This window comes from Notolepis coatsorum (genome assembly GCF_963971535.1).
Source record: "Notolepis coatsorum genome assembly, chromosome: 13".
Classification (NCBI taxonomy): Eukaryota; Metazoa; Chordata; class Actinopteri; order Aulopiformes; family Paralepididae; genus Notolepis; species Notolepis coatsorum.
The window spans coordinates 16408244-16434137 of NC_140177.1; the positions used below are offsets into that span (position 1 = coordinate 16408244).

The following is a 25894-nucleotide window of genomic DNA, read 5'->3' on the forward strand; positions in this document are numbered from 1 at the left end:
TCGTGTACCGGAGGGGACACGTGATGCAAGGCTTCTGTCCTCACTACAACCAACCTGTGGGAGGCATAGTCTAACAACGATCATATACGAAAAGCTTCTGTCCCCAGGCCATCAGGATGCTCAACGAACAATAACACTATGTAACAACCATCAAATGCACTCACAGCACACACATCCACACACACACACTCACTTTAAACATACAACTCACTGCAGCACCCACTTTAACCACTTTAGAACACCTAAGCACACTTTATATTTATTGGTAAAGAATTTGCACTACAACCCATACCTCATTACACCTTACTGTAAATTGTACCTAAATTGTACCTCATCCCACTTCTGCTTTGCACTGTATAGTATATTGTATGGTAACTCGGTTACTGCTACTCTACATTGAGCATTGTATATATATACTGAACATTTTTGTCTACGTACTTGACTTCTATTTTATACTTGCTATACTTATTTTATACTTATCTATTTTTGCCTAGCACAGTCTGGAGCGTAACAGAAAGAAGCATTTTGTATAAAAGTATTCTGTATGACAACTAATAAAGAAACTTGAACTTGAAAGAAACTTGGATGGGAGAAAAATAGAAAATGGGGAGAAAAAGTGAAGAAAAAAAAACTGAGAAGTAACACTCTTATCATTAGCAAACAAATTGCAGTTAATATTTATATTTTTTATTGATTGAATTGAAAGTGAATTGAGCCCTTTCAATATTCATACACACACACGAGCGCGCGCGCGCACACACACACACACACGCACACGCACACACACACACACACAGCACACTCTCTGACACGCCTCTTGGTCCTGTCCGCATATCTTACCTATAGAGGCTACTGTAGTCAAGAGAGTGACGCACGCTGCTCCTGGCCAAGAGGTCAAAGACCTGTTGGTTAAATCTTCCCTCACAACTCAAAGTTAAACTCAGTCCCTCCATCTGTTGCCTCTATAGACTCACCCTGCGGCATCCAGGAGCGCCAATCCACCCAGGAGCGCCACACCACCCAGGAGCGCCACACCACCCAGGAGCGCCACACCACCCAGGAGCGCCACACCAGCCAGGAGTGCCACACCAGCCAGGAGCGCCACACCAGCCAGGAGCGCCACACCACCCAGGAGCGCCACACCAGCCAGGAGCGCCACACCACCCAGGAGCGCCACACCAGCCAGGAGTGCCACACCAGCCATGATGCAGCGGGCTTTGTTTAGCAGGGGCGCGCTGCTGGCTCAACAGGCGGCGGCGTTGGAGAGCTCCCTGGCACCAAAGAGCGCGCCTCTGCTGCAGCGCCTGGACCGGTCCATGTCCTCCCTGGCCATCCCGCCTCCAGCAGGCATCCTCCGGCCGCTCGAGGCGCCTCTCCGTTACCTGTTCGGACCGGGACCTTCCAACGTTCCGCCGCGCGTGCTGGCCGCAGGCGGCAGACCGATTATCGGTCACATGCACGCGGAAATGTATGAGGTATAGCGTCGCCTTCTTTGCTTTGGTGTTGTTGACTTTTACCGTCTGGATTTATTTATTTATTTGGCTGAATTATGGTGTTGAAAAGTTACATTTAACGGTGGGATCAACGTTGTTCTTCAATGGCTTACGTCGCCACCATAAGCCATATGTTGCTCTATCGATCATTTTAGCTAATGTCCTCCTCAGTTTTAATGACACAAATAGAAATAGACACTATATACTTGAATATGCTTCTTCCCACGATACCCTAATATCTGTGACCCACTATAAACTAACATATGTGTGACCCACTATAAACTAATATCTGTGACCCACTATAAACTAATATCTGTGACCCACTATAAACTAATATCTGTGACCCACTATAAACTAATATATGTGGCCCACTATAAACTAATATATGTGACCCACTATAAACTAATATCTGTGACCCACTATAAACTAATATATGTGACCCACTATAAACTAATATATGTGATCCACTATAAACTAATATCTGTGACCCACTATAAACTAATATCTGTGGCCCACTATAAACTAATATATGTGACCCACTATAAACTAATATATGTGATCCACTATAAACTAATATCTGTGACCCACTATAAACTAATATCTGTGACCCACTATAAACTAATATATGTGACCCACTATAAACTAATATATGTGACCCACTATAAACTAATATCTGTGACCCACTATAAACTAATATCTGTGACCCACTATAAACTAATATCTGTGACCCACTATAAACTAATATGTGTGACCCACTATAAACTAATATATGTGACCCACTATAAACTAATATCTGTGGCCCACTATAAACTAATATATGTGACCCACTATAAACTAATATATGTGATCCACTATAAACTAATATCTGTGACCCACTATAAACTAATATGTGTGACCCACTATAAACTAATATCTGTGACCCACTATAAACTAATATCTGTGACCCACTATAAACTAATATCTGTGGCCCACTATAAACTAATATATGTGACCCACTATAAACTAATATATGTGATCCACTATAAACTAATATCTGTGACCCACTATAAACTAATATCTGTGACCCACTATAAACTAATATCTGTGACCCACTATAAACTAATATGTGTGACCCACTATAAACTAATATATGTGACCCACTATAAACTAATATCTGTGGCCCACTATAAACTAATATATGTGACCCACTATAAACTAATATATGTGATCCACTATAAACTAATATCTGTGACCCACTATAAACTAATATGTGTGACCCACTATAAACTAATATCTGTGACCCACTATAAACTAATATCTGTGACCCACTATAAACTAATATATGTGACCCACTATAAACTAATATCTGTGACCCACTATAAACTAATATATGTGACCCACTATAAACTAATATATGTGACCCACTATAAACTAATATCTGTGACCCACTATAAACTAATATCTGTGGCCCACTATAAACTAATATCTGTGACCCACTATAAACTAATATCTGTGACCCACTATAAACTAATATATGTGACCCACTATAAACTAATATGTGTGACCCACTATAAACTAATATATGTGACCCACTATAAACTAATATATGTGACCCACTATAAACTAATATCTGTGACCCACTATAAACTAATATATGTGACCCACTATAAACTAATATATGTGACCCACTATAAACTAATATATGTGACCCACTATAAACTAATATATGTGACCCACTATAAACTAATATATGTGATCCACTATAAACTAATATCTGTGACCCACTATAAACTAATATGTGACCCACTATAAACTAATCATGTGACCCACTATAAACTAATATGTGACCCACTATAAACTAATCGTGTGACCCACTATAAACTAATCATGTGATCCACTATACCCCAATATCTGTGCGTAAAAGTGTGCCAGAGGCTATGATTGGCCGGGACACCTGACACCCCTCTTTTTCCAAAGGGCCAATCATCACGCAAAGTTCCAATGTGTTTCTGGGAGGGGAGCAGCTTGAACTGGTACAACAGTTCAAATACCTCAGTGTCATTTTAGATCCGACACTCACCTTCAAAAAACAGGAAAATTGCAAATACCATCAGATTCAACCTACCGAACTTTAAACACATCAATCAGACCCGTTCTAACCACTAGTGCTGCTAAAACATACTTACATTGTCTGATTCTATCTCATATTGAGTACTGTCGCACAAACTGGTCTTTTACAGGTGTCACCATCCCCAAACCCATAAAACAGCTCTACAAAAGAGCCCTCAAGGTCCTAGACAAACAGCCTCTTAAATATCATCACTGTGTCATTATGGAAAAATGACTTACAAGACATCAATGAATGAAAACTTTATTTAACAGATTGCAGAATGGGTACAATACAGTACGGCTCAATACACACAATTATTAAGGGGATGCAGACCAGAGAAAGACATTTGTCTTGTTTACACCAGGGTCCCCCATCAATTCATAGTGACATTCATGACATACACAACATACATGACATTTATGACATAGGGACATACATGACATACAGGTACTATATAGTACTGTTACATTTGTGACATATGTATATATACGATATGCAAATATACAGTACATTACACAGACTCTGTCCTCCTCCCCTGGGAGAATTCATAAAAAGAAGTCTGATAGTGGTCATAGGACTAGGTCGACCTCTAGAGAGGATTGCGAGGTGCAGCGCTGACCCACCACTTTTGTTCAGAATGTCTTGTGAGTGCAGGGACGTATGTTGTGGAACAGTTTACCTACCACCATTTGAGAATGTCCAACTTTACTACTTTTAAACTCAAAGTAAAAGAAAATGGTTTCTAGAACACCAAGCATGTGACCATAGGACCTTCATGGTCTTGGTCCTTTTAGCTGTGTAGCCATGTATTTGTAAATTATTGTTCTTTTGTTTTAACATGTTTTTATATCGCTCTGTTTTTGTATTGTATTTGTTTTCTGTTTTTGGGACTAAGGATGACAATTTGCATCCCTTGCTAAATCCTGTATATTTACAGTGCATTATATGTATCGTCCATTAATACAACGCTGTCCCTTCCAAATAAACGAGTAATTCAAATGAAAATCACTGAAACATAGATTAGTGGGGGAGACGTCATTGATAAACGAGTGTATAAGGAAGTTGTTCCACGGTTTTGTTCCAGATCATGAACGACATAAAGCAGGGCATCCGGTACGCCTTCCAGACGGAGAACAACATGACGATAGCCATGAGCGGCTCGGGACACGCGGCCATGGAGTGCGCCGTGTCCAACGCGGTGGAACCGGGAGAGACGGTGCTCGTTGCCGTCAACGGAATCTGGGGAGAGCGCGTGGCAGACATCGCGGAAAGAATGGGTACGCGATGGTTTTACCGCACGGCTTGAGGTCTGCAACGAGATGAAACCACGGTGTCGGCTATGTCGAGGAGATGGCTGTGATAATCATAATTAGATTAGATTAGATTGGATTAGATTAGATTAGATTAGATTCAAATGTATTATTGTCATTATACAGCACAAGTACAGTACAACAAAAAGAAGTTTGGCATCAAACCAGAGTGCAAAATGTAAGTGCAATAGAATATACAATGTACATGTGATTAAACTGGATATAAAATATATAAATGAGTACTAGTACTCAGTGATAGTGCTAATCAGATGTATGCACAGAGTTGTACTATTAATGTGTACAGTGATACAGGTTTAAAGACACTATGGTAGTAAGTCATACTGGTCAGCAGCGTAACTGGTAAGAGTAGGTAAGAGATAAAATATGTACATATACAGGTGCAGCTCAATAAATTTGAATATCGTGGAAAAGTCTATATATTTAGCTATATTGATGCAGTCATTTGTGCAAAAGGAGCCCCAACCAAGTACTGAGTGAACATACATGAACATACTTTTCAGAAGGCCGACATTTCTATATACAAAAGAAAAATACATATTTTTTTTTTTTTTATTGGTGATACAGACTTTTGGGCTTTCATGAGCTGTAAGACATAATCATCCAAATTAAAACAAATAAAGGCTTGAAATATTTCACTTTGTGTGTAATGAATCTATAATCTATAATCTATCTATAATGAGAATTTTGCTTTTTGAATTGAATTACTGAAATAAATGAACTTTTCCACGATATTCTAATTTATCGAGCTGCACCTGTATATATTATCTACAGGTAAGTAAAAATTATTATATATGCAGGTATTTACAGACAGACATGGATACATATACATGTGTATACAGCAAGTAAAAATTATATATGGGTTATATGCAGGTATATTCAGACAGATAATTACAATGATTATGGTCTCTTGTACAATATAGAATAGTGTTTATTATCTTTATTTCAGGTGCCAATGTACAAACTCTGCTAAAAGAACCTGGCGGATATTTCACCAATAACGAAATCGAACAGGTAGGTCCATGTTTTCTAAGTGAAAACGATGCTGCACACTAGATTACAACGTCAGAAACACCAACCTCTGTTTAAAGCTGCCATCCAATCCTTTGCTATACTTTGAAAAAGGGTAACAGTACAGTTTGGTAGTTTGCACAGAGGAGAGTACATGTTCATGATATGAGGACTACGCTGGATGACATTTTAGTATTGGGATTGATGGTCTGCGGAATATCACGTGCTGACTCACTCATTCGCTCACTCTCTCCCTGTCTGTCCACAGGCTATGGCCAAACACAAGCCAGTCCTGTTCTTTCTAACACACGGAGAGTCGTCGGCCGGACTCTGCCACCCAATAGACGGCATCGGTGACATCTGCCGCAAGTAGGACAAGCACCTGTCATCGCACAGCATTCACACTCAGTGGAACACCTCTCAACTCATCTCACGCCATTCACACTCGGTAGAACACCTTTCATCTCATCTCACGCCATTCACACTCGGTAGAACACCTTTCGTCTCATCTCACAGCATTCACACTCGGTAGAACACCTCTCGTCTCATCTCACAGCATTCACACTCGGTAGAACACCTCTCATCTCTAATATCACAGCATTCACACTCAGTAGAACACCTCTCATCTCTAATATCACTGCATTCACACTCAGTAGAACACCTCTCATCTCATCTCACAGCATTCACACTCAATACAACGCCTCTAATCTCTAATATCACAGCATTCACTCTCAGTAGAACACCTCTCATCTCATCTCACAGCATTCACACTCAATACAACGCCTCTAATCTCTAATATCACAGCATTCACTCTCAGTAGAACACCTCTAATATCACAGCATTCACACTCAGTAGAACACCTCTAATCTCATCTCACAGCATTCACACTCAGTAGAATGCCTCTAATCTCTAATATCACAGCATTCACACTCAATAGAACATATCTAATCTCTAATCGCACAGCATTCATACGCAATGCAACACCTCATCTCTAATCTCATGGCATTCACACTCAGTAGAATGCCTCTAATCTCTAATCTCACGGCATTCACACTCAGTAGAACGCCTCTCATCTTTAAACTCTCACACTCAGGACACTTACTCAAGGACACTTACTCAATCAGTAAGGACATGTACTCAATCAGAAACAGTGGCTACTAGATCCAGAGGTCCACCTGCTAAATTTAGTTCTCAGCATCAACATAGTTTGCTAGAATATGAAAACAATGCTGAATGAACACAAGTTGGCCACCATCTCATCACTGTGGATCTTGAATGTATTACTGGATCTTGTAAATAAGTCACAGAGGGACAGTAATATTGTGCTTTTCCAGTGCTTTACCTACTGTACTCTACCACTGCACAGAAATACGGCATTTTCTTTCAAAAGTGGTAACAAATGGTCACAGGCAGCAATATTGGAAAACAGAACTACACAAAAAAGCATGTGTAAGGCATCCAATGTGCTGACACCCCCAAACCCTATCTCTTCTTCCCCAGACACAACTGTCTCTTCCTGGTCGACACGGTGGCATCGCTGGGAGCAGCACCTATTTTCATGGACAAGCAGAGTAAGAGAAATTACTGAGTGAGTGAGTGAGTGAGTGAGTGAGTGAGTGAGTGAGTGAGTGAGTGAGTGAGTGAGTGAGTGAGTGAGTGAGTGAGTGAGTGAGTGAGTGAGTGAGTGAGTGAGTGAGTGAGTGAGTGAGTGAGTGAGTGAATGGGTTGGTAGGCTAGTGAGTGAGTGAGTGAGTGAGTGAGTGAGTGAGTGAGTGAGTGAGTGAGTGAGTGAGTGAGTGAGTGAGTGAGTGAGTGAGTGAGTGAGTGAGTAAGGCAGCGGGTGATCCTACTGGGTATGACTATTATGTATCCGTGTGTATTACTGATGTGTTCTCCTGTGTGTATCTGTGTGTATTACTGATGTGTTCTCCTGTGTATGAGTGTGTATTACTGATGTGTTCTCCTGTGTATGAGTGTGTATTACTGATGTGTTCTTCTGTGTGTATCTGTGTGTATTACTGATGTGTTCTCCTGTGTATGAGTGTGTATTACTGATGTGTTCTCCTGTGTGTATCTGTGTGTATTACTGATGTGTTCTCCTGTGTGTATCAGTGTGTATTACTGAAGTGTTCTCCTGTGTGTATCTGTGTGTATTACTGATGTGTTCTCCTGTGTGTATCTGTGTGTATTACTGATGTGTTCTCCTGTGTGTATCTGTGTGTATTACTGATGTGTTCTCCTGTGTTTATGAGTGTGTATTACTGAAGTGTTCTCCTGTGTGTATCTGTGTGTATTACTGATGTGTTCTCCTGTGTGTATCTGTGTGTATTACTGATGTGTTCTCCTGTGTGTATCTGTGTGTATTACTGATGTGTTCTCCTGTGTGTATCAGTGTGTATTACTGAAGTTTTCTCCTGTGTGTATCAGTGTGTATTATTGATGTGTTCTCCTGTGTGTATCTGTGTGTATTACTGAAGTGTTCTCCTGTGTGTATGAGTGTGTATTACTGATGTGTTCTCCTGTGTGTATTAGTGACGTGTTCTCCTGTGTGTATTAGTGTGTATTACTGAAGTGTTCTCCTGTGTGTATCAGTGTGTATTACTGAAGTGTTCTCCTGTGTGTATCAGTGTGTATTACTGATGTGTTCTCCTGTGTGTATTAGTGACGTGTTCTCCTGTGTGTTCTCCTGTGTGTATCAGTGTGTATTACTGATGTGTTCTCCTGTGTGTATGAGTGTGTATTAGTGACGTGTTCTCCTGTGTGTATGACTGTGTGTATCAGTGTGTATTACTGACGTGTTCTCCTGTGTGTATGACTGTGTGTATCAGTGTGTATTAGTGACGTGTTCTCCTGTGTGTATGACTGTGTGTATCAGTGTGTATTAGTGACGTGTTCTCCTGTGTGTATGACTGTGTGTATCAGTGTGTATTACTAACGTGTTCTCCTGTGTGTATGACTGTGTGTATCAGTGTGTATTAGTGACGTGTTCTCCTGTGTGTATGACTGTGTGTATCAGTGTGTATTCAGTGACGTGTTCTCCTGTGTGTATGACTGTGTGTATCAGTGTGTATTAGTGACGTGTTCTCCTGTGTGTATGACTGTGTGTATCAGTGTGTATTAGTGACGTGTTCTCCTGTGTGTATGACTGTGTGTATCAGTGTGTATTAGTGACGTGTTCTCCTGTGTGTCTGCTGGTGTGTAGATGTTGACATCCTCTACACCGGTGCCCAGAAAGCTCTGAACGCCCCTCCTGGTACAGCCCCTATCTCCTTCAACGACAGGGCATGGTGAGCACTGTGTGTGTGTGTGTGTGTGTGTGTGTGTGTGTGTGTGTGTGTGTGTGTGTGTGTGTGTGTGTGTGTGTGTGTGTGTGTGTGTGTGTGTGTGTGTGTGTGTGTGTGTGTGTGTGTGTGTGTGTGTGTGTGTGTGTGTGTGTGTGTGTGTGTGTGTGTGTGTGTGTGTGTGTGTGTGTGTGTGTGTGTGTGTGTGTGTGTGTGTGTGTGTGTGTGTGTGTGCGTGTGTGTGTGTGTGTGCATGTGTGTGTGTGAGAGCATGTGTCAATGTGTCAGCCAATGGCACCCAAAGACCTCGAATGTGTGTCTTATTGCATCTGGAGTTTCAAGTTTGATTCGCCATTTGCTGTCATTCGAAAATAAAATAAAGCATTGTGTTCTGTCTCTTTAACCCCTTACAGCCATAAGATGTTCAACAGGAAAACCAGACCAGTGTCCTACCTGTTCGACATGTCACACCTGGCAAACTACTGGGGCTGCGATGGAAAACCAGCCAGACAGTAAGTCTAGTCAACACCAGAACAAATACATATAGTCTGTAATATGGTAATATAAACCCTGGTCACTGTAGCTAGTCTGTAATATGTTCATATAAACGCTGGTCACTGTAGCTAGTCTGTAATATGCTAATATAAACCCTGGTCACTGTAGCTAGTCTGTAATATGGTAATATAAACCCTGTCCTCAGCTCGTCACTGTGGCTGTTTCATAATAATAATAATAATAATAATAACAGGTGATGTGAACCCTGTGTTTTAGATACCACCACACGGGACCAGTTTCTGGGTTCTTCGCGCTGAGAGAAAGTCTGTCGATCCTGGCTGAGAAGGTAAAGTTTGGATACTTACTCTGATATACGTGTACTGGACATTATGTAGTAGTCGGTCGGCCATGTTGGACAGCACTCGTAGACACTTCCTGTTTTTGCTCATGTGAAAGTGCATCAAACCATTTGGGACGTGAGGATTACGGGAAGAGATCGTGGACCAGGCCAAGGTACAGCATACATGTTGAGGACCTGTAGATAGGAGGGCAAGACTCGCAGGTGAAAAACAATCCATTCATTTGATAATAATCTAAAAACACTGAGGACGTCTCCGGTCTGTCATCCATCATTAGATTCAGACGATCGGCTGAAAACGTCACCGATGTCTTTAGATTAGTATCAATAAAGTTCCCCCTGGCGGCTGGGTCTCCGGCTTGGGCCGGCCGTCATACTAACTCAATTGGCAGAGTCAGCGGGTGGAAGTCGATGGGTGGTAATCTGGACGTTGTGGACAGCGACTCCTACAGGTCGGTTGGGGGACGCCTGCACACCAGAGACAGGAAATGGCGGGGGCAGTGTGAGCCTCCCACACGTTACACCTCGCCAATGAGAGTCCGCTCTGGCAGGTGAACAAATTTGACAGGCTGCCTCCACATGTATCGGAGGGGACATGTGATGCAAGGCTTCTATCCTCCCTACAACCGGCCAGTGGGGGGCATATGCGAGCAACGTTCAAGACAGGGGAGGGGAGAATTGGCACAGCGAAATTGGGATGGGAGAAAAATAGAAAAAGTGGACCAAAAAAAATAAAGTTCCACCTGTGAGGCCCAAATAAAAGACACAAGCAACTTCAGAGGCCAGAGGGCGGGACCTATAAACATATTACTATCCAATAGCATTGTGAGGCTGAACAACAGGACCCATTGACTATGTACAGTACATGTGCTTAAAAGCTAAAAGTGATGTTGTAATTTTGCAACCGGGGGCCTCACGGGGTGAGAGAGGACACAGGACAAACCCGAGTCAATGACCTGTTATACCAGGGCTGTCAGTGTAAAAGAGGGGTATGTCTCTATCAAGCTGTGCTCTCTGTCTCCCTCTAGGGGCTGGAAGAGTCATGGAGGCACCACAAGGAGGTGGCAGCCCATCTGTACAGGGGCCTGGAGGACCTGGGGCTCACACTATTCATCCCTGACAAGGTACAGGAAACACACACTGTAACCATGACAACAAACAACATGACAAACAATTATCTATAGCACCTTTAAGTTCTTAAGTGGTTGAATCTGCATGGTCCTCAGTCGTACACATACCGTAGCAGCTTTAAGATTTTTTATTTTTTTTTGCGGTTGTCTGAAATGTTCCCTCTGGATTAATAAAGTACTTCTATTCTATTCTATTCTATTCTATTCTATTCTATTCTATTCTATTCTATTGTGTTGGGGTATTTTACTGTGGTGCATGTTTTCCTATTGCTAGGTTTTAGTGAGTTTTTCCTTACCTTTGCGCGGGGTATGTCTGGGAGTGTTGCATTTATTTTATTTATTAGAAATGTTTTGGACTTTATGGTGTTTTTGTTTTGTTCTTGATTTATTGTGATGTTTCTCCTTGACTTGTTTAAAGAAGACATGTCCGGCCCATGGGGACAAATACATTTTATTTGATTTGATTTATCTCTCAGGACCTGCGTCTGCCCTCTGTAACCACCATCGCTATCCCAGAGGGCTATGAGTGGAGAGAACTGCTAGCCTACATCCTCAAGCACCATCAGATGGAGTTTACCGGGGGACTGGGGCCATCCATTGGCTTGGTGAGTCCTGGTTAGATGGAGTTTACAGGGGGACTGGGGCCATCCATTGGCTTGGTGAGTCCTGGTTAGATGGAGTTTACCAGGGGACTGGGGCCACCCATTGGCTTGGTGAGTCCTGGTTAGATGGAGTTTACAGGGGGACTGGGGCCACCCATTGGCTTGGTGAGTCCTGGTTCGATGGAGTTTACGGAGGGACTGGGGCCACCCATTGGCTTGGTGAGTCCTGGTTAGATGGAGTTTATGGAGGGACTGGGGCCACCCATTGGCTTGGTGAGTCCTGGTTAGATGGAGTTTACGGAGGGACTGGGGCCACCCATTGGCTTGGTGAGTCCTGGTTAGATGGAGTTTACCGGGGGACTGGGGCCACCCATTGGCTTGGTGAGTCCTGGTTCGATGGAGTTTACTGGGCCTGGGTGCCCATTGGTTTGCTGAGTTGTGGTTGTAGTTAGCCCCACCTTCTACCATCCATCACAGGTGTGTGTGTCACAAATTCCAAAAATCGATTCACAAATTCAAAAATGTTCAGTCTTGTGTGACACAGTTTGAACTTTCCGATGACCTTAGAACTATAAATCATCAGCTCATATTCTTTAACCATCTCTGATCGATGAGACTCGTCAAAACGTCATGGTTTCAGTATCGGACCTTCCATAGCCAGTTTAAAGAACTCTTATCCTGTTCTATCCATTCAAACTCTACGGTTCTCTAATGTACCTTCTTCTATCGTCTTATTTCATTCTTCATTAGGTTATGCGAATCGGACTGATGGGATATAACTGCCAGATACATAACGCCGACAAGGCCCTGATCGCTCTGGCAGACGCTCTGAAGAACTGCAAGAAGAGCAAGGCGTGAGAGGGGGGCGACATCTGAAGAGCTGCAAGTGGGGCAAGGCGTGAAAGGGGGGCGACATCTGTGCCACGGAGATTACCTGGCACCCAGTCAATGTCTCCGTTTACACTGCAGGCAAAGAGTGGCCCAAATCAGATATTTCTTTTGCTCATAATGTGACTCAGTTCGTTTTCTTTTTTCATGACGGTGTGAGCAGCACAAATCACATGGAATCTGATATTTTCAATTCTGATTTGGGCCACTTTCATTTCACTGGTCCTAAATCAGATACAGGTCCGATTTGATTTAGTTAGCTGGGCTCCACTGCATTCAACTTGTAAATTAAACCATAAACTGTGACTTCAGTGTCCTCCATGTTTATATCCATCATCGTAATTGTTCATTTGCGCATTTGCGGGTCAGTTCAGGAGCGTGGACCAGTTCACATCTGAGCAATAAATCAGAATTTAGCAGTAAAGCTTGCAGTGTGCACATAGCCAAATTGACACCACCTTAAGATACATATTTATACAGTGTATGTTTTAACCAAACGTTCTCCCAAACCCCCGTGATGTTTGGCTAATAACCGTAACGTTTATAACCGTAGTGTGGTAGTGAAAGGGTTAACCTTCTGTAGTGTAGTAGTGAAAGGGTTAACCTTCTGTAGTGTGGTAGTGAAAGGGTTAACCCTTTGGTAGTGTGGTAGTGAAAGGGTTAAAGGGAGAAATCCACCCTAAAATGGACTGTGATGTTTCGCAAAAGAAAACAAAAAGCACTAGAACAGCTTGAAATGTTTCTTGGCATTGATTGAAGTTTGCTTAACCCTTTCACTGCCACACTACCAAAGGGTTAACCCTTTCACAATCACACTACATAAGGTTAACCCGTTCAATACCACACTCCAGACGTACTGTAGTGTGATAGTGAAGGGTTAACCTTCTGTAGTGTGGTAGTGAAAGGGTTAAAACTACAAATGTCCCAGCTAACCTTTTGTACTGCAAAACAACCATGTTGTGCTCATGTGTTTGTTTATACATATATTGACTTAACTGTCAGTCTGTCACAGGTGGTTGGAACAGCACAGTGTGTTCTGTTTTAGGGTGGTGTTTTCCTTTAACTACTGCAGAAAATAAATATGCCTATAAGAGAGGAGACACACAGAATTTAGAAGAAAACATGCAGGCTTCCACAATATATACGGCAAATGATTAAGTCTGATACATTGTTTAAGCGTCATTTATCATTCATATCAAAATGTAAAAAGACGGGTATCAAAAGCTACACATGACTCTGAGAGGAAGATGAAGGTCACCGTCCACATGACTCTGAGAGGAAGATGAAGGTCACCGTCCACATGACTCTGAGAGGAAGATGAAGGTCACCGTCCACATGACTCTGAGAGGAAGATGAAGGACATCGTCCACAGAATGTTGAAAATATTGAATATGTCAATAAAATGTAAAATGTTATTTTATCAAAATGTTTCTCTTGTCAAATATGTATTTTTCCTGTGGGTGATAGTCTTTCACCATCTATCTATCTATCTATCTATCTATCTATCTATCTATCTATCTATCTATCTATCTATCTATCTATCTATCTATCTATCTATCTATCTATCTATCTATCTATCTATCTATCTATCTATCTATCTATCTATCTATCTATATCTATCTATCTATCTATCTATCTATCTATCTATCTATCTCTCGCTCTCTCTCTCTCTCTCTCTCTCTCTCTCTCTCTCTCTCTCTCTCTCTCTCTCTCTCTCTATCTATCTATCTATCTATCTATCTATCTATCTATCTATCTATCTATCTATCTATCTATCTATCTATCTATCTATCTATCTATCTATCTATCTATCTACCGTATATATCTATTTATAATATAATATAATATAATATAATATAATATAATATAATATAATATAATATAATATAATATAATATAATATAATATAATATAATATAATATAATATAATATAATATAATATAATATAATATAATATAATATAATATAATATAATATAATAATCTTGTAATCCCAAATGTGAGGGACCCACTTGAAAAAGGGACACCGGTCATATCTGGAGTCCATTTGGGAGCTGCTTAGAGCAATTGTTCGCCGGACTACATTTCCCATGATCCCTGTGTAAAGGGGGCGTCAACAAAACCACTCCGGCTTGAAAATCAAAATTGTCGCAGTGATCTTCACATGACATGTCCTAAACATCTTCACATCCCTCACCTTGGTACAATGCGTTTATAGCATACCTCAAATTTGTCCGACAGTTCATCAATGGCGTGCCCTTTCCACCATGCAGGTAATATGTTTTGTTTCACATCAAGACGGAGAGGGAAGCGATGTGATTATTGTACTACATAGCTCTAATGTCGCTGCCGGTGACCTGCTTTCCCTCGATGTGTTTATTTTTACATTTGATTTATTCTGAGACACGACTGACTACTACTGCCTAAAGATATTGAATTTTGAGAAGCTGTATCTACTTCTAGCCAATTGATTACTGGCTGTTTCATATTAGAGCGAGTCCATTTTCCAATTATTTGCAGTGCTAGAAAGTCAATTGAAAGACGATAGTTGAACAGCAGGGTAAAGTCAGTCTGAATGAGCAGTTAGCGCCCCCTGCTGCGTTAAGAGCAGTAAGTGCTCAAATAAACTGTGCATACAGTATGTCAGTAATACATCTCTCTCTCTCTCTCTCTCTCTCTCTCTCTCTCTCTCTCTCTCTCTCTCTCTCTCTCTCTCTCTCTCTCTCTCTCTCTCTCTCTCTCTCTCTCTCTTTGTTTGTATGTATGCATGTGTGCACATTTAAAAGACATCAAGGGCACTCTTAGTACCACACATTCACACCTGGGAGCTGCCCAGTACAACCAGTCTGAGACACTGTTGACCACTAGGCGCTGCCCAGTACAACTACAGTCTGACACTGTTGACCACTAGCAGCTGCCCAGTACAACCACAGTCTGACACTGTTGACCACTAGGAGCTGGCCAGTACAACTACAGTCTGACACTGTTGACCACTAGGAGCTGGCCAGTACAACTACAGTCTGACACTGTTGACCACTAGGATCTGCCCAGTATGACCACAGTCTGACCCTGTTGACCACTAGGAGCTGCCCAGTACAACCACAGTCTGACACTGTTGACCACTAGGAGCTGCCCTGTACAACCACAGTCTGACACTGTTGACCATTAGGAGCTGCTCAGTACAACCACAGTCTGACACTGTTGACCACTAGGAGCTGCCCAGTACCACCACAGTCTGACACTGTTGACCACTAGGAGCTGCCCAGTACAACCAGTCTGACACTGTTGACCAATAGGAGCTGCCCAGTACGCGTCAACATTTTAGGTAACCAACTTGTGTTCAGCGTTTCTCTGATTGGCCACGACGCCCATGTGACCTCGGCAGTGCGAGAGAGCGGCAGTGCGGAAATAGGCTGCATTCTATTGCCATGCTCTGCGACAAACTCTAACCTTAACCAACTCCGAAACAATGCCTAAACTTAACCCTTCTAACCTTAACCAACTCCGAAACAATGCCTAAACTTAACCTTAACCAACTCCGAAACAATGCCTAAACTTAACCGGCGAAAGTACACGTTATGCACGTTAAAAAAAATAAAAAAAAAAGAAATTGAAGGGATTCGAACTTGTTACCAACGCACCGCAGGATCCACAGCAAGGCGGCGAACCAGTTGAGCTAACCGTCGATGTTAAAAGAGGGGGAATTACGGCTGCCTAATGCCGCGGCAGAGCTCCGCGGCGCCGCGGGGGCGTGGCTAGACGCAAGTTGGTTACCTAAAATGATTAAGCGGCCAGTACAACTACAGTCTGACACTGTTGACCACTAGGAGCTGCCCAGTACAACCACAGTCTGACACTGTTGACCACTACAACCAGTCTGACACTGTTGACCACTACAACCAGTCTGACACTGTTGACCACTACAACCAGTCTGGCACTGTTGACCACTAGGACCAGTCTGACACTGTTGACCACTAGGAGCTGACCAGTACAACCACAGTCTGACACTGTTGACCACTAGGACCAGTCTGACACTGTTGACCACTAGGAGCTGACCACTAGGACCAGTCTGACACTGTTGACCACTAGGACCAGTCTGACACTGTTGACCACTAGGACCAGTCTGACACTTGACCACTACAACCAGTCTGACACTGTTGACCACTAGGAGCTGACCACTAGGACCAGTCTGACACTGTTGACCACTAGGACCAGTCTGACACTGTTGACCACTAGGACCAGTCTGACACTGTTGACCACTAGGACCAGTCTGACACTGTTGACCACTACAACCAGTCTGACACTGTTGACCACTAGGACCAGTCTGACACTGTTGACCACTACAACCAGTCTGACACTGTTGACCACTAGGACCAGTCTGACACTGTTGACCACTAGGACCAGTCTGACACTGTTGACCACTAGGACCAGTCTGACACTGTTGACCACTAGGACCAGTCTGACACTGTTGACCACTAGGACCAGTCTGACACTGTTGACCACTAGGACCAGTCTGACACTGTTGACCACTAGGACCAGTCTGACACTGTTGACCACTAGGACCAGTCTGACACTGTTGACCACTACAACCAGTCTGACACTGTTGACCACTAGGACCAGTCTGACACTGTTGACCACTAGGACCAGTCTGACACTGTTGACCACTAGGGCCAGTCTGACACTGTTGACCACTAGGACCAGTCTGACACTGTTGACCACTAGGACCACTGTTAACCTTCAGGCTCCAGTGTGTCTCACCTGGTTTGGTTCATGATTCCTGAAAACAAAGGGATGTCTGTTCACAACGTCATTTACAGTCAACAGTCTACAGTCAAGTAGAGACAGAATGGTGAACTTTGACCAAAATAATGATTTCTATTTCCCCTTTTCAGGCTATTTAACTTAAATATGCTATAGTTAAAAAAATATATGTAGAGTAATCATACATACAATTGTTTAATACATCCACAGAGCTTTTAGAATGTTGTGGAATAAATAGAATTCACCATTGAAGTAATGTTTGTGGGTCCAAAAATAAAATGAATGTTGTTATTTACATGTTGCATGCTTGTATCCCCTCCCTACTTCCCATTTCCCCCATGTGGAATGATGCACCTGTTTGGATAAATGACATGCTAGTGCGACATCTAGTGGCTGAATGTTATCTATAGCACATTCAATTAATGATCAGAGGAGGAGCTTTAGAAATCATATATTTTACAAGACAAAAAGCATCTATACCAAAGATTATAAGCTGTATTTGTAACTCCCAAAGTGACCCCCAGGTTGAGGTCATCGCTGGCTCACAATTAGGAGTTTCCTCTTCTATCTTGGCTGCTCCGTTACCAGCAAGGTCTCCCCTCCATTTCAAAAGCGCAGAGAAAGCTTGTCTTAACTCATCATCACGACTTATGCATGTCAGATTGATTTTTCATCACGCTTGTTCGCCTTTTGGAGACCTATTTCAGAACCACAAGCCGCCAGTGGTGGAAAGTAACTAAGTATTTTTACTCAAGTACTTACTGTACTTCAGTACAATTTCCAGCTGCTTGTACTTTACGTGAGTATTTACATTTTAGGGAACTTTATACATTTACATTTACATTTAGTCATTTAGCTGACGCTTTTATCCAAAGCGACTTACAAGTTCTGTGTGACAAGACAGCAAGAAGGGTATAACTCTATCAGCTGAGTAACAATGTTCATCAAAGTGTTGCGTGTTACAGTGTAGGTTAGTTTATTAGGACAAGTGCATGACATTAAGGTTAGTCGGGGTTAGTTTTTTTTTTTTTTTTTTTATATCATTTCAGATAATGGTTGAAGAAGTGAGTCTTTAGTCGACGGCGAAAGATTGGACGGGATTCGGCTGTCCTAACTGGGATGGGTAGTTCATTCCACCATTGTGGGGCAAGGACTGAGAATAGGCGGCTTCTCTTTGATGACCCTCCGGGAGCTTGGATAGGAGTAGATCTGAGGCGGCCAGAAGACGCAGAGCGTAGGGGTCTTGAGGGTGTGTAGTTAGAGACCATTGACCGGAGGTAGGCGGGAGCGGTTCCCTTTGCCGCACGGTATGCTAGGTCGAGGGCCTTGAATACCGTTATACTTTTACTCCACTACATTTCAAAGGTAATATTGTACCTTTAACTCCACTACATTTATCTCAACTCATCAGTTACTAGTTACTTTGAAGAAAAAGATTTTGCATAGAAGATATGGGAAACATTTATGAAGATTATGTACTTTCACATTTGAAGCCTGTCAACTTCAAGAGGACGTAATCAGAGCAGCATAACTGGACCACACACCATTTTAACACAACCTTTAATCAGAGCAGCATAAATGGACCACATACCACCTCAACATGACCTTTAGAGGTCAATGGTTCAAGGCTTGAATACTCCCAAGGCCTGTAATACACAAACGTCAGAATGTGTACCTTTACTTGAGATACACTTAAGTACATTCAATAGCAAATACTTCTCTACTTTTACTTAAGTACATTTTGAATGGATGACTTTTACCAGAGTACTCTGGATATTTCTACTTTTACTTAAGTAAAGCAACTGTGTACTTCTTCCACCACTGCCAGCCGTGTCCATCCGCCTACAACCCGGCATCGCGGCATTCCGTCCGAACGCACGCGCCATGGTGGCGTTTTGCCGTCTTCTCTTGGGTACAGTGGTACCAAGTTCTTGGTACAGGGGCGACAGTGGCTCGGTAGGTAGACCAGTCGTCTGGTTATCCGGAGGTTCCCGGGTTCGATTCCCGCTCCTCCCGGGCTGCGTGTCTAAGTGTCCTTGAGCAAGACACTTCACCCCTAATTGCTCCCGATGAGCAGGTTGGCACCTTGCATGGTCGACTCCGCCGTTGGTGTGTGAATGTGCGAGTGAATGGGTCAAATGTGAGGAACAAATTGTAAAGCGCTTTGGATAAAATAACTATATAACTGCAGCCGTTTACCATTTACAGTGTGAACGGCACAAAGCCGGCAGAATGGAGGTTCTGCGGGATTATTGCGGCACTTCTGTGTGGAAAGGGCTTATGTATTTACCCTCCTCCCCCAGCGGAGCTGAACGCCGGCCTGCTGCCTCTGGACTGGCTGCTGGGGAGCTGGGAGTCCGACGAGCCGGGCGAGGGCTCCTTCCCCACCGTGCCTCCCTTCCGCTACACCGAGACGCTGCAGTTCAGCCACGTGGGACAGCCCGTCATCAACTTCACGTGAGTTCCACTAGGGAGCGCGGCCGGCCGGGCGATGGATTTCAATGACGATTATGTCTTCCCACGATCATGAAGATTTCAAAATTTCAAGATTTCAAGAGTTTTATTTGTCACATACATACTCGGGCATACAGTGAAATGCGGGTGGCCATGCCCGCTTTGATTGTGCAATAATACTAATAATAAAATAGACATAATAAACGGGTATTAAAATAGACATAAAATGGGCATGATAAAATAGACATGCTAAAGTCCTGAGATGTGCAATACAATGTTAGCTACAGATTTAAGGCACTGGGTCCTATGTACACTACTATACAATATACAATTTTTACTCTATATCCTTATGCTATACTTGCTATATCTAAACTATACTATACAAGAACCACATCGGTTCTTTCCTTAACGAATTGTCTGCCACGCAGTTTGCCCATCTTATACCACTCTCTGCCAGCGCTGTAAGCCTATGGAGTCACTCACCTTCTTTGCAGGGCTATAACTTTTTAAATATTATAGCTATATCGACATTACTATGGCCCATTCAACATCGGGTATCTTATCGTTCCGGATGTGGGAACGTTATATTTTTCCATTCATACATTGTCGTGTTAGTACCCTCGTGAATATAAGTATGTTTTTAGAGTGTAGAGCAGTAATTCCTAGAACGCAAGTTATAGGCCCCGAAGCATATGATACATAATCGATTGGTGTTTTGTTCCTATACATGCTATATTAAAAAATTCAAATGTATATGTATACATTATGCTCCATTATGCGTGAAGGAAAGGGGGGGGGTCGTTTATGATTAGTTGATTGTCAGTAGCGGCTTTCTTTAGTATGGGTTGATACTGGGGGGTCAGACCTCCAACACCATCATCACCCTGAGCATCGGGTCCCCCCAGGGCTGTGTTCTGAGCCCCCTGCTGTACTCACTCTACACACACGACTGTGTGGCCAAGTTCAGCTCCAACTCCATAGTGAAGTTCGCAGACGACACGGTGGTGGTGGGGCTGATCTCGGACAACGACGAGAAGGCCTACCGGGAGGAGGTTGAGGTACTGGAACGCTGGTGCCAGGACAACAGCCTGCTCCTGAACATTGGTAAAACCAAGGAGCTGATCGTGGATTATAGGAGAGGACAGCAGGAGACACACACACCACTGAGGATAAACGGGGTGAGCAGCTTTAAGTACCTGGGGGTCCACATCTCAGAGGATCTGACATGGTCAACACACATAGACACAGTAGTAAAGAAGGCGAAACAGCGCCTCTACCACCTGAGACAGTTAAGGAAGTTCAGAGTATCGGGGAAGATACTCCAGTCCCTCCCCTGCAGGTTCTATACAACAAGAGGTGCAAATCCAGAGCCTGCAGGATAATGAAAGACCCTCACCACCCCAATAACAGCCTGTTCCAGCTGCTGAGGTCAGGCAGACGCCTGCGAACCCCAGCTACTAGGACAGAGCGGCTTAGGCTCAGCTTCTTCCCCCAGGCCATCAGAGCCCTGAACAATGAACATTGAGTGCCACAGAACACTGAACTATCCACACACAAGCACACATGAAAACACACACGACATGCACGCTGTGCACGCTCACACACTAGCAGCCACTTAACACTTTAACATGAGCGGGCACACACTCATGTCGCACACTTATGGCCAAAAGGAAAGGCCACTTTAAATTAGAATAACAGGAACAGTGTATTGCACTACCAAAGCTACCTAGCATGTCCTATATGCCCTGTAAATAACTATGTACAGATACCGAGATGTCACACCATGTTACCTGTTACCTGTTTATTGCACTTATGTTGTTTTTTTATTGGATTCTATTATATGTTGTACCACTGTATTGCACATCGTTGCGGGCAAGACCACCCGCATTTCATTGTATACTTGTATGCCGTGACAATTAAAACTCTTGACTTGACTTGATACGTTGATCAGACTGATTGCAATGAAATACATGGACAATCGAGCTGGAAATAACGTTCGATTCCTCTTACCTGTCGCCGATGAGTCTGGAAGAAAAAAATTCTAATTATTCGATGTCGATCTACTAGATCCATTTTCCGTTTGTTGGCGCACAATGTGTTAAAGTTACCTTTATTTTCTGAAAACAAGATCATCGAGATAAAACAATCACTGTGCCGCCTTTTGTGTTTTTTTCTTTTGTGTTCTTAAGTGCAGCGCACCCTTCCTTCACAGCGGTGCGCTCTGCTCAGTGCATGAGTGAGGTTGGCGCTAGAGTGAGAACACGCCGTCTCTCAGGGCGAGATCATACTGTACTGTATTTCTTATTCTCATTTAGCCTCAGCCGTTTCTTGGCAGCAAGCAGGAAAGGGTCTAGACCTCGCTCATTCACTTATTACTATCGCAAGTGTTCACTTTGTGCATTATCATTTCTACACATTCACCCTATAAAATGCATTCAAAATAATATAATAAAAAATAAAATAAAAATTATTTAAAACGACATCATACACCAACTACAGGCCTTTCACAAAATGTTTAGATGCCCATTTGTCCTCCATTTTGGAAGAGACAACATTTGCTATGTGCAAAACAATGGTAGCTATGTGTTGATACATGAGAAATATATTATATATATATGATAGAAGATGACAGAAAGACAGTCTTTGGTCAAGAAGAAAGGTAAAACAAATTCAGTTATGATGTTCTCAAATCAATGAGTAGTAGTGTTTGACAATCGTAATTTCAATATATCAATCAAAATAATCATAATGAATGAATAAGTAATAATGGTCATTAATAAGATGTTATAAGGGTCATATTGTGTTAATAAGTTATAATGGTAACATTGTGTTCATAAGAAGTTATAATGTAACATTGTGTTAATAACAAGTTATAATGGTAACATTGTGTTCACAAGAAGTTATAATGTGACATTGTGTTAATAATAAGTTGTGGTAACACTGTGCTCTAGGTTTAATGCCTACCATGCTGAGACTAAGAGGCCACTGCACAGGGAGACTGGCTTCATCAGACTACAGCCAGGGACCAACAGAGTGGCCTTCATCATCGCACAGAACTCAGGTGAGGCTTTGCTACTAAGTTATCTACTGTGCCTATGTAGTATGTACATGTACTATGTACTATGCTAATATTATACTACTATCTACTATGCTAATATATCTATGCTACTATGCTAATGTGTCTATACTACTATGCTAATATGTCTATACTACTATGCTAATATGACTACTAATATCTACTATGCTAATATGTCTATAATACTACTATGCTAATATGTCTATGCTACTATCTACTATGCTAATATGTCTATAATACTATGCCAATGTGTTTACTATCTACTATGCCAATGTGTTTACTATCTACTATGCCAATGTGTCTACTATCTACTATGCTAATATATCTATACTACTATGCTAATGTGTCTATACTACTATGCTAATGTGTCTCTATACTACTATGCACTAGCACTCAAGTTCACTTCTATCACTGTTTGACGAACAATGTCACTTTGCTGCTGACTTGTTGTACAGAATACTTTAAAAAGCTCCAGCTAAACGAGATCATGTGAATGTGAGCAGGTCTGGTGGAGATCGCGGAAGGAGAGCTGAGTGGACAGCAGCTGAACCTCCAGAGCCACGCCCTGGCCAGGATCTCCTTCGCCAAGGAGCCCCACGTCCAGCAGGTCAGTGTCTCGGGTTCCGGGGTCCAGCACTGCCGTCTGGCTCTGCAGAGCCCCCCCCCCCCCCCCCCCCCCCCGGGGTCTCAGAGAGGTCTATAATGAACGTCACTTATACCCAGAGAGACGTCTGTAATCTTTCACTCGTCTAAGATGAGATGGCAGCATGGGGGAGGGGAGAGGGGAGGTACAGGTATGGGCAGGGAAATAGAAGAAATAATACTATAGGCAATAAAATGAAATATGAATAGAGAAATCTGACAAAAATCATGACACAGGGATCAGGGTGATTTCAGTCTGTCAGGAGAATTAAACTGACAATGTTGTATGGATTCTCTGTCTCTCTCTCTCTGTGTCTCTCTGTCTCTCTCTCTGTCTCTCTGTTTCTCTGTCTGTCTCTCTGTCTCTCTATGTGTCTCTCACTGTCTCTGTATCTCTCTCCCTCCCTCTCTCTCTCCCTCCCTCTCTCTCTCCCTCCCTCCCTCTCTCTCCCCCTCTCTCTCTTCTCTCTTCTCTCTGTCTCTCTCTTTCTCTCTATCTCTTTCTCTCTCTCTCCCCCCTCTCTCTCTCCCTCCCTCTCTCTCCCCCCTCTATCTCTTCTCTCTCCCCACCCCCATCTCTCTCTCCGTCCCCCTCTCTCTTCTCTCTTTCTCTGTCTCTGTCTCTCCCTCTCTCTTCTCTCTGTCTCTCTCTTTCTCTCTCTCCCCCCCCCCTCTCTCTCTCTCTCTCTCTCTCTTTCTCTCTCCCTCTCTCTCTCCCCCCTCTATATCTTCTCTTTCCCCACCCCCATCTCTCTCTCTCTCTCTCCCTCCCTCCCTCCCTCTCTCTCTCTCTCAGATCGCCAGAGTGTTCCAGCTCCGACCGGATGGGAAGTTGGAGCAGACCGTCTCCATGGCGACGGCGAGCCAGCCGCTGATGCAGCACCTGCACACAACGTACCGCCGGGCGTCCTGACCCGACACCTGACCTAGGATCAGATCGGGATCGGTCCACACGCTGAGCGTCCTGACCCGACACCTGACCTAGGATCAGATCGGGATCGGTCCACACGCTGAGCGTCCTGACCCGACACCTGACCTAGGATCAGATCGGGATCGGTCCACACGCTGAGAGCACTCCTATATGATCCATGTGTGAATACGGCCCCCAGGTCATAGACATCTAAAGTAACTCTAAATTAAAACCACGTCAACTGCTTAAATGAATCAACCTGGAGTATTTGTTTGTGACTGCCGGGAGTGCCCGCGGGGGCGGAGTTTGGACGGTATCACGTGCATGAAGATGTTTTTGAGTGTAAAGCATTTTGGGAAATGCTAGGAGTACATTTGACTCTGGGTCTTTTACAAATGAATATGACTACTGTATAATGTAAGAAATATATATCTATAGGTATTTTTACGTGTGTATATGTTCACAATCATACATGTAGAAGCCATGCAGTTACCCCGTTTCCAGAACTATCCACTATTCATTGGTGTCAAACAGATTTCACAGTCATGTGGTTGGGGCTCTGCTCGTTTGATTGGACCTAGAATTTACCAATCAATACAAAAGTTCAAATTTCCAAACATTTTAAAGCTGCAGTATGGAATGTTGGCACCTTGTGGCTGTGATAGGTAACTGCACCTTGTTTAAACATGGAGGATGAGAGAATTCTTTTTTCAAAGCAAGGTAACTTTGGGCACTGTTTTACATGTGTGTCGTTCACATGCTATGCTCTAGACATTTTATTTATTATTTATGGACTTTGTGGCGCTGGCTGGTTTCAGGTAGATTTTCTCTTGTTCAGCCCAACTCGGGCTGAACTTGCAGATTAACTAACAGATTTAGAAAAGCTTACCCTGAGTTCCAGTTTAAAGCAATGTTTCTCAGTAGCTGTACAACTCCCTGATTTAGATTAGATTGCTATACAAGCAATATCTTTTCATGAAAAAGTTACATAGTGCAGGTTTAAAGGTGCTATAGATTACATTGAGCCACTAGATGTCGCACTACAGCGCCCGCATGTCATTTATCCAATCAGGTGCATCATTCCACATGGGGGAAATGGGAAGTAGGGAGGGGATACAAGCACGCAACATGTAAACGACAACATTAATTTTGGACGCGCCACATTTTTTTTAATGAAACATTTATTATTCAAAAACCTTTGGGGGGGATAAGCAATACTTTTATTCCACACCTTTCTAAAACCTCTGGATGTTTTATTTTATTATTATTATTTTGTTTTATCATCTATAACACCTTTAAAAAAACTTTGCAAACAGTACATTACATTGGCTACTCAACTGTTTGACTGAACCATCTATAGTTCAGCCTCTGGTGAA

At 42.8% G+C, this 25894-nt stretch overlaps 2 protein-coding genes across 2 annotated transcripts; both read left to right on the forward strand.

Moving 5' to 3' along the window:
* Positions 1 to 1202: 1202 nt before the first annotated feature.
* Positions 1203 to 12645, forward strand: agxtb (alanine--glyoxylate and serine--pyruvate aminotransferase b; the record flags this gene model as incomplete). Its single annotated transcript, XM_084327147.1, has 11 exons — positions 1203 to 1475; positions 4667 to 4859; positions 5860 to 5924; positions 6190 to 6290; positions 7422 to 7492; positions 9124 to 9208; positions 9616 to 9714; positions 9974 to 10043; positions 11084 to 11179; positions 11662 to 11790; positions 12538 to 12645. The coding sequence occupies 11 exons, from the start codon at positions 1203 to 1205 to the stop codon at positions 12643 to 12645; spliced, it is 1290 nt and encodes a 429-aa protein (XP_084183273.1).
* Positions 12646 to 14808: 2163 nt separating this feature from the next.
* On the forward strand, positions 14809 to 24788 carry thap4 (THAP domain containing 4). The gene is made up of 5 exons (XM_084327129.1): positions 14809 to 14948; positions 19740 to 19893; positions 22842 to 22951; positions 23470 to 23573; positions 24405 to 24788. Exons 1-5 carry the CDS (start codon positions 14924 to 14926, stop codon positions 24519 to 24521), a joined length of 510 nt encoding a protein of 169 aa, XP_084183255.1. The 5' UTR covers positions 14809 to 14923; the 3' UTR covers positions 24522 to 24788.
* Positions 24789 to 25894: the final 1106 nt, after the last annotated feature.

Excerpts from the sequence above, each read along its gene's own strand:
- thap4 (XM_084327129.1), top strand. The coding sequence starts at position 14,924 with ATGGCGTGCCCTTTCCACCATGCAG. Across the intron at positions 19,894-22,841 it reads CAGCCCGTCATCAACTTCAC|GTTTAATGCCTACCATGCTG; the intron begins GTGAGTTCCACT and ends ACTGTGCTCTAG. Across the intron at positions 23,574-24,404 it reads AGGAGCCCCACGTCCAGCAG|ATCGCCAGAGTGTTCCAGCT; the intron begins GTCAGTGTCTCG and ends TCTCTCTCTCAG.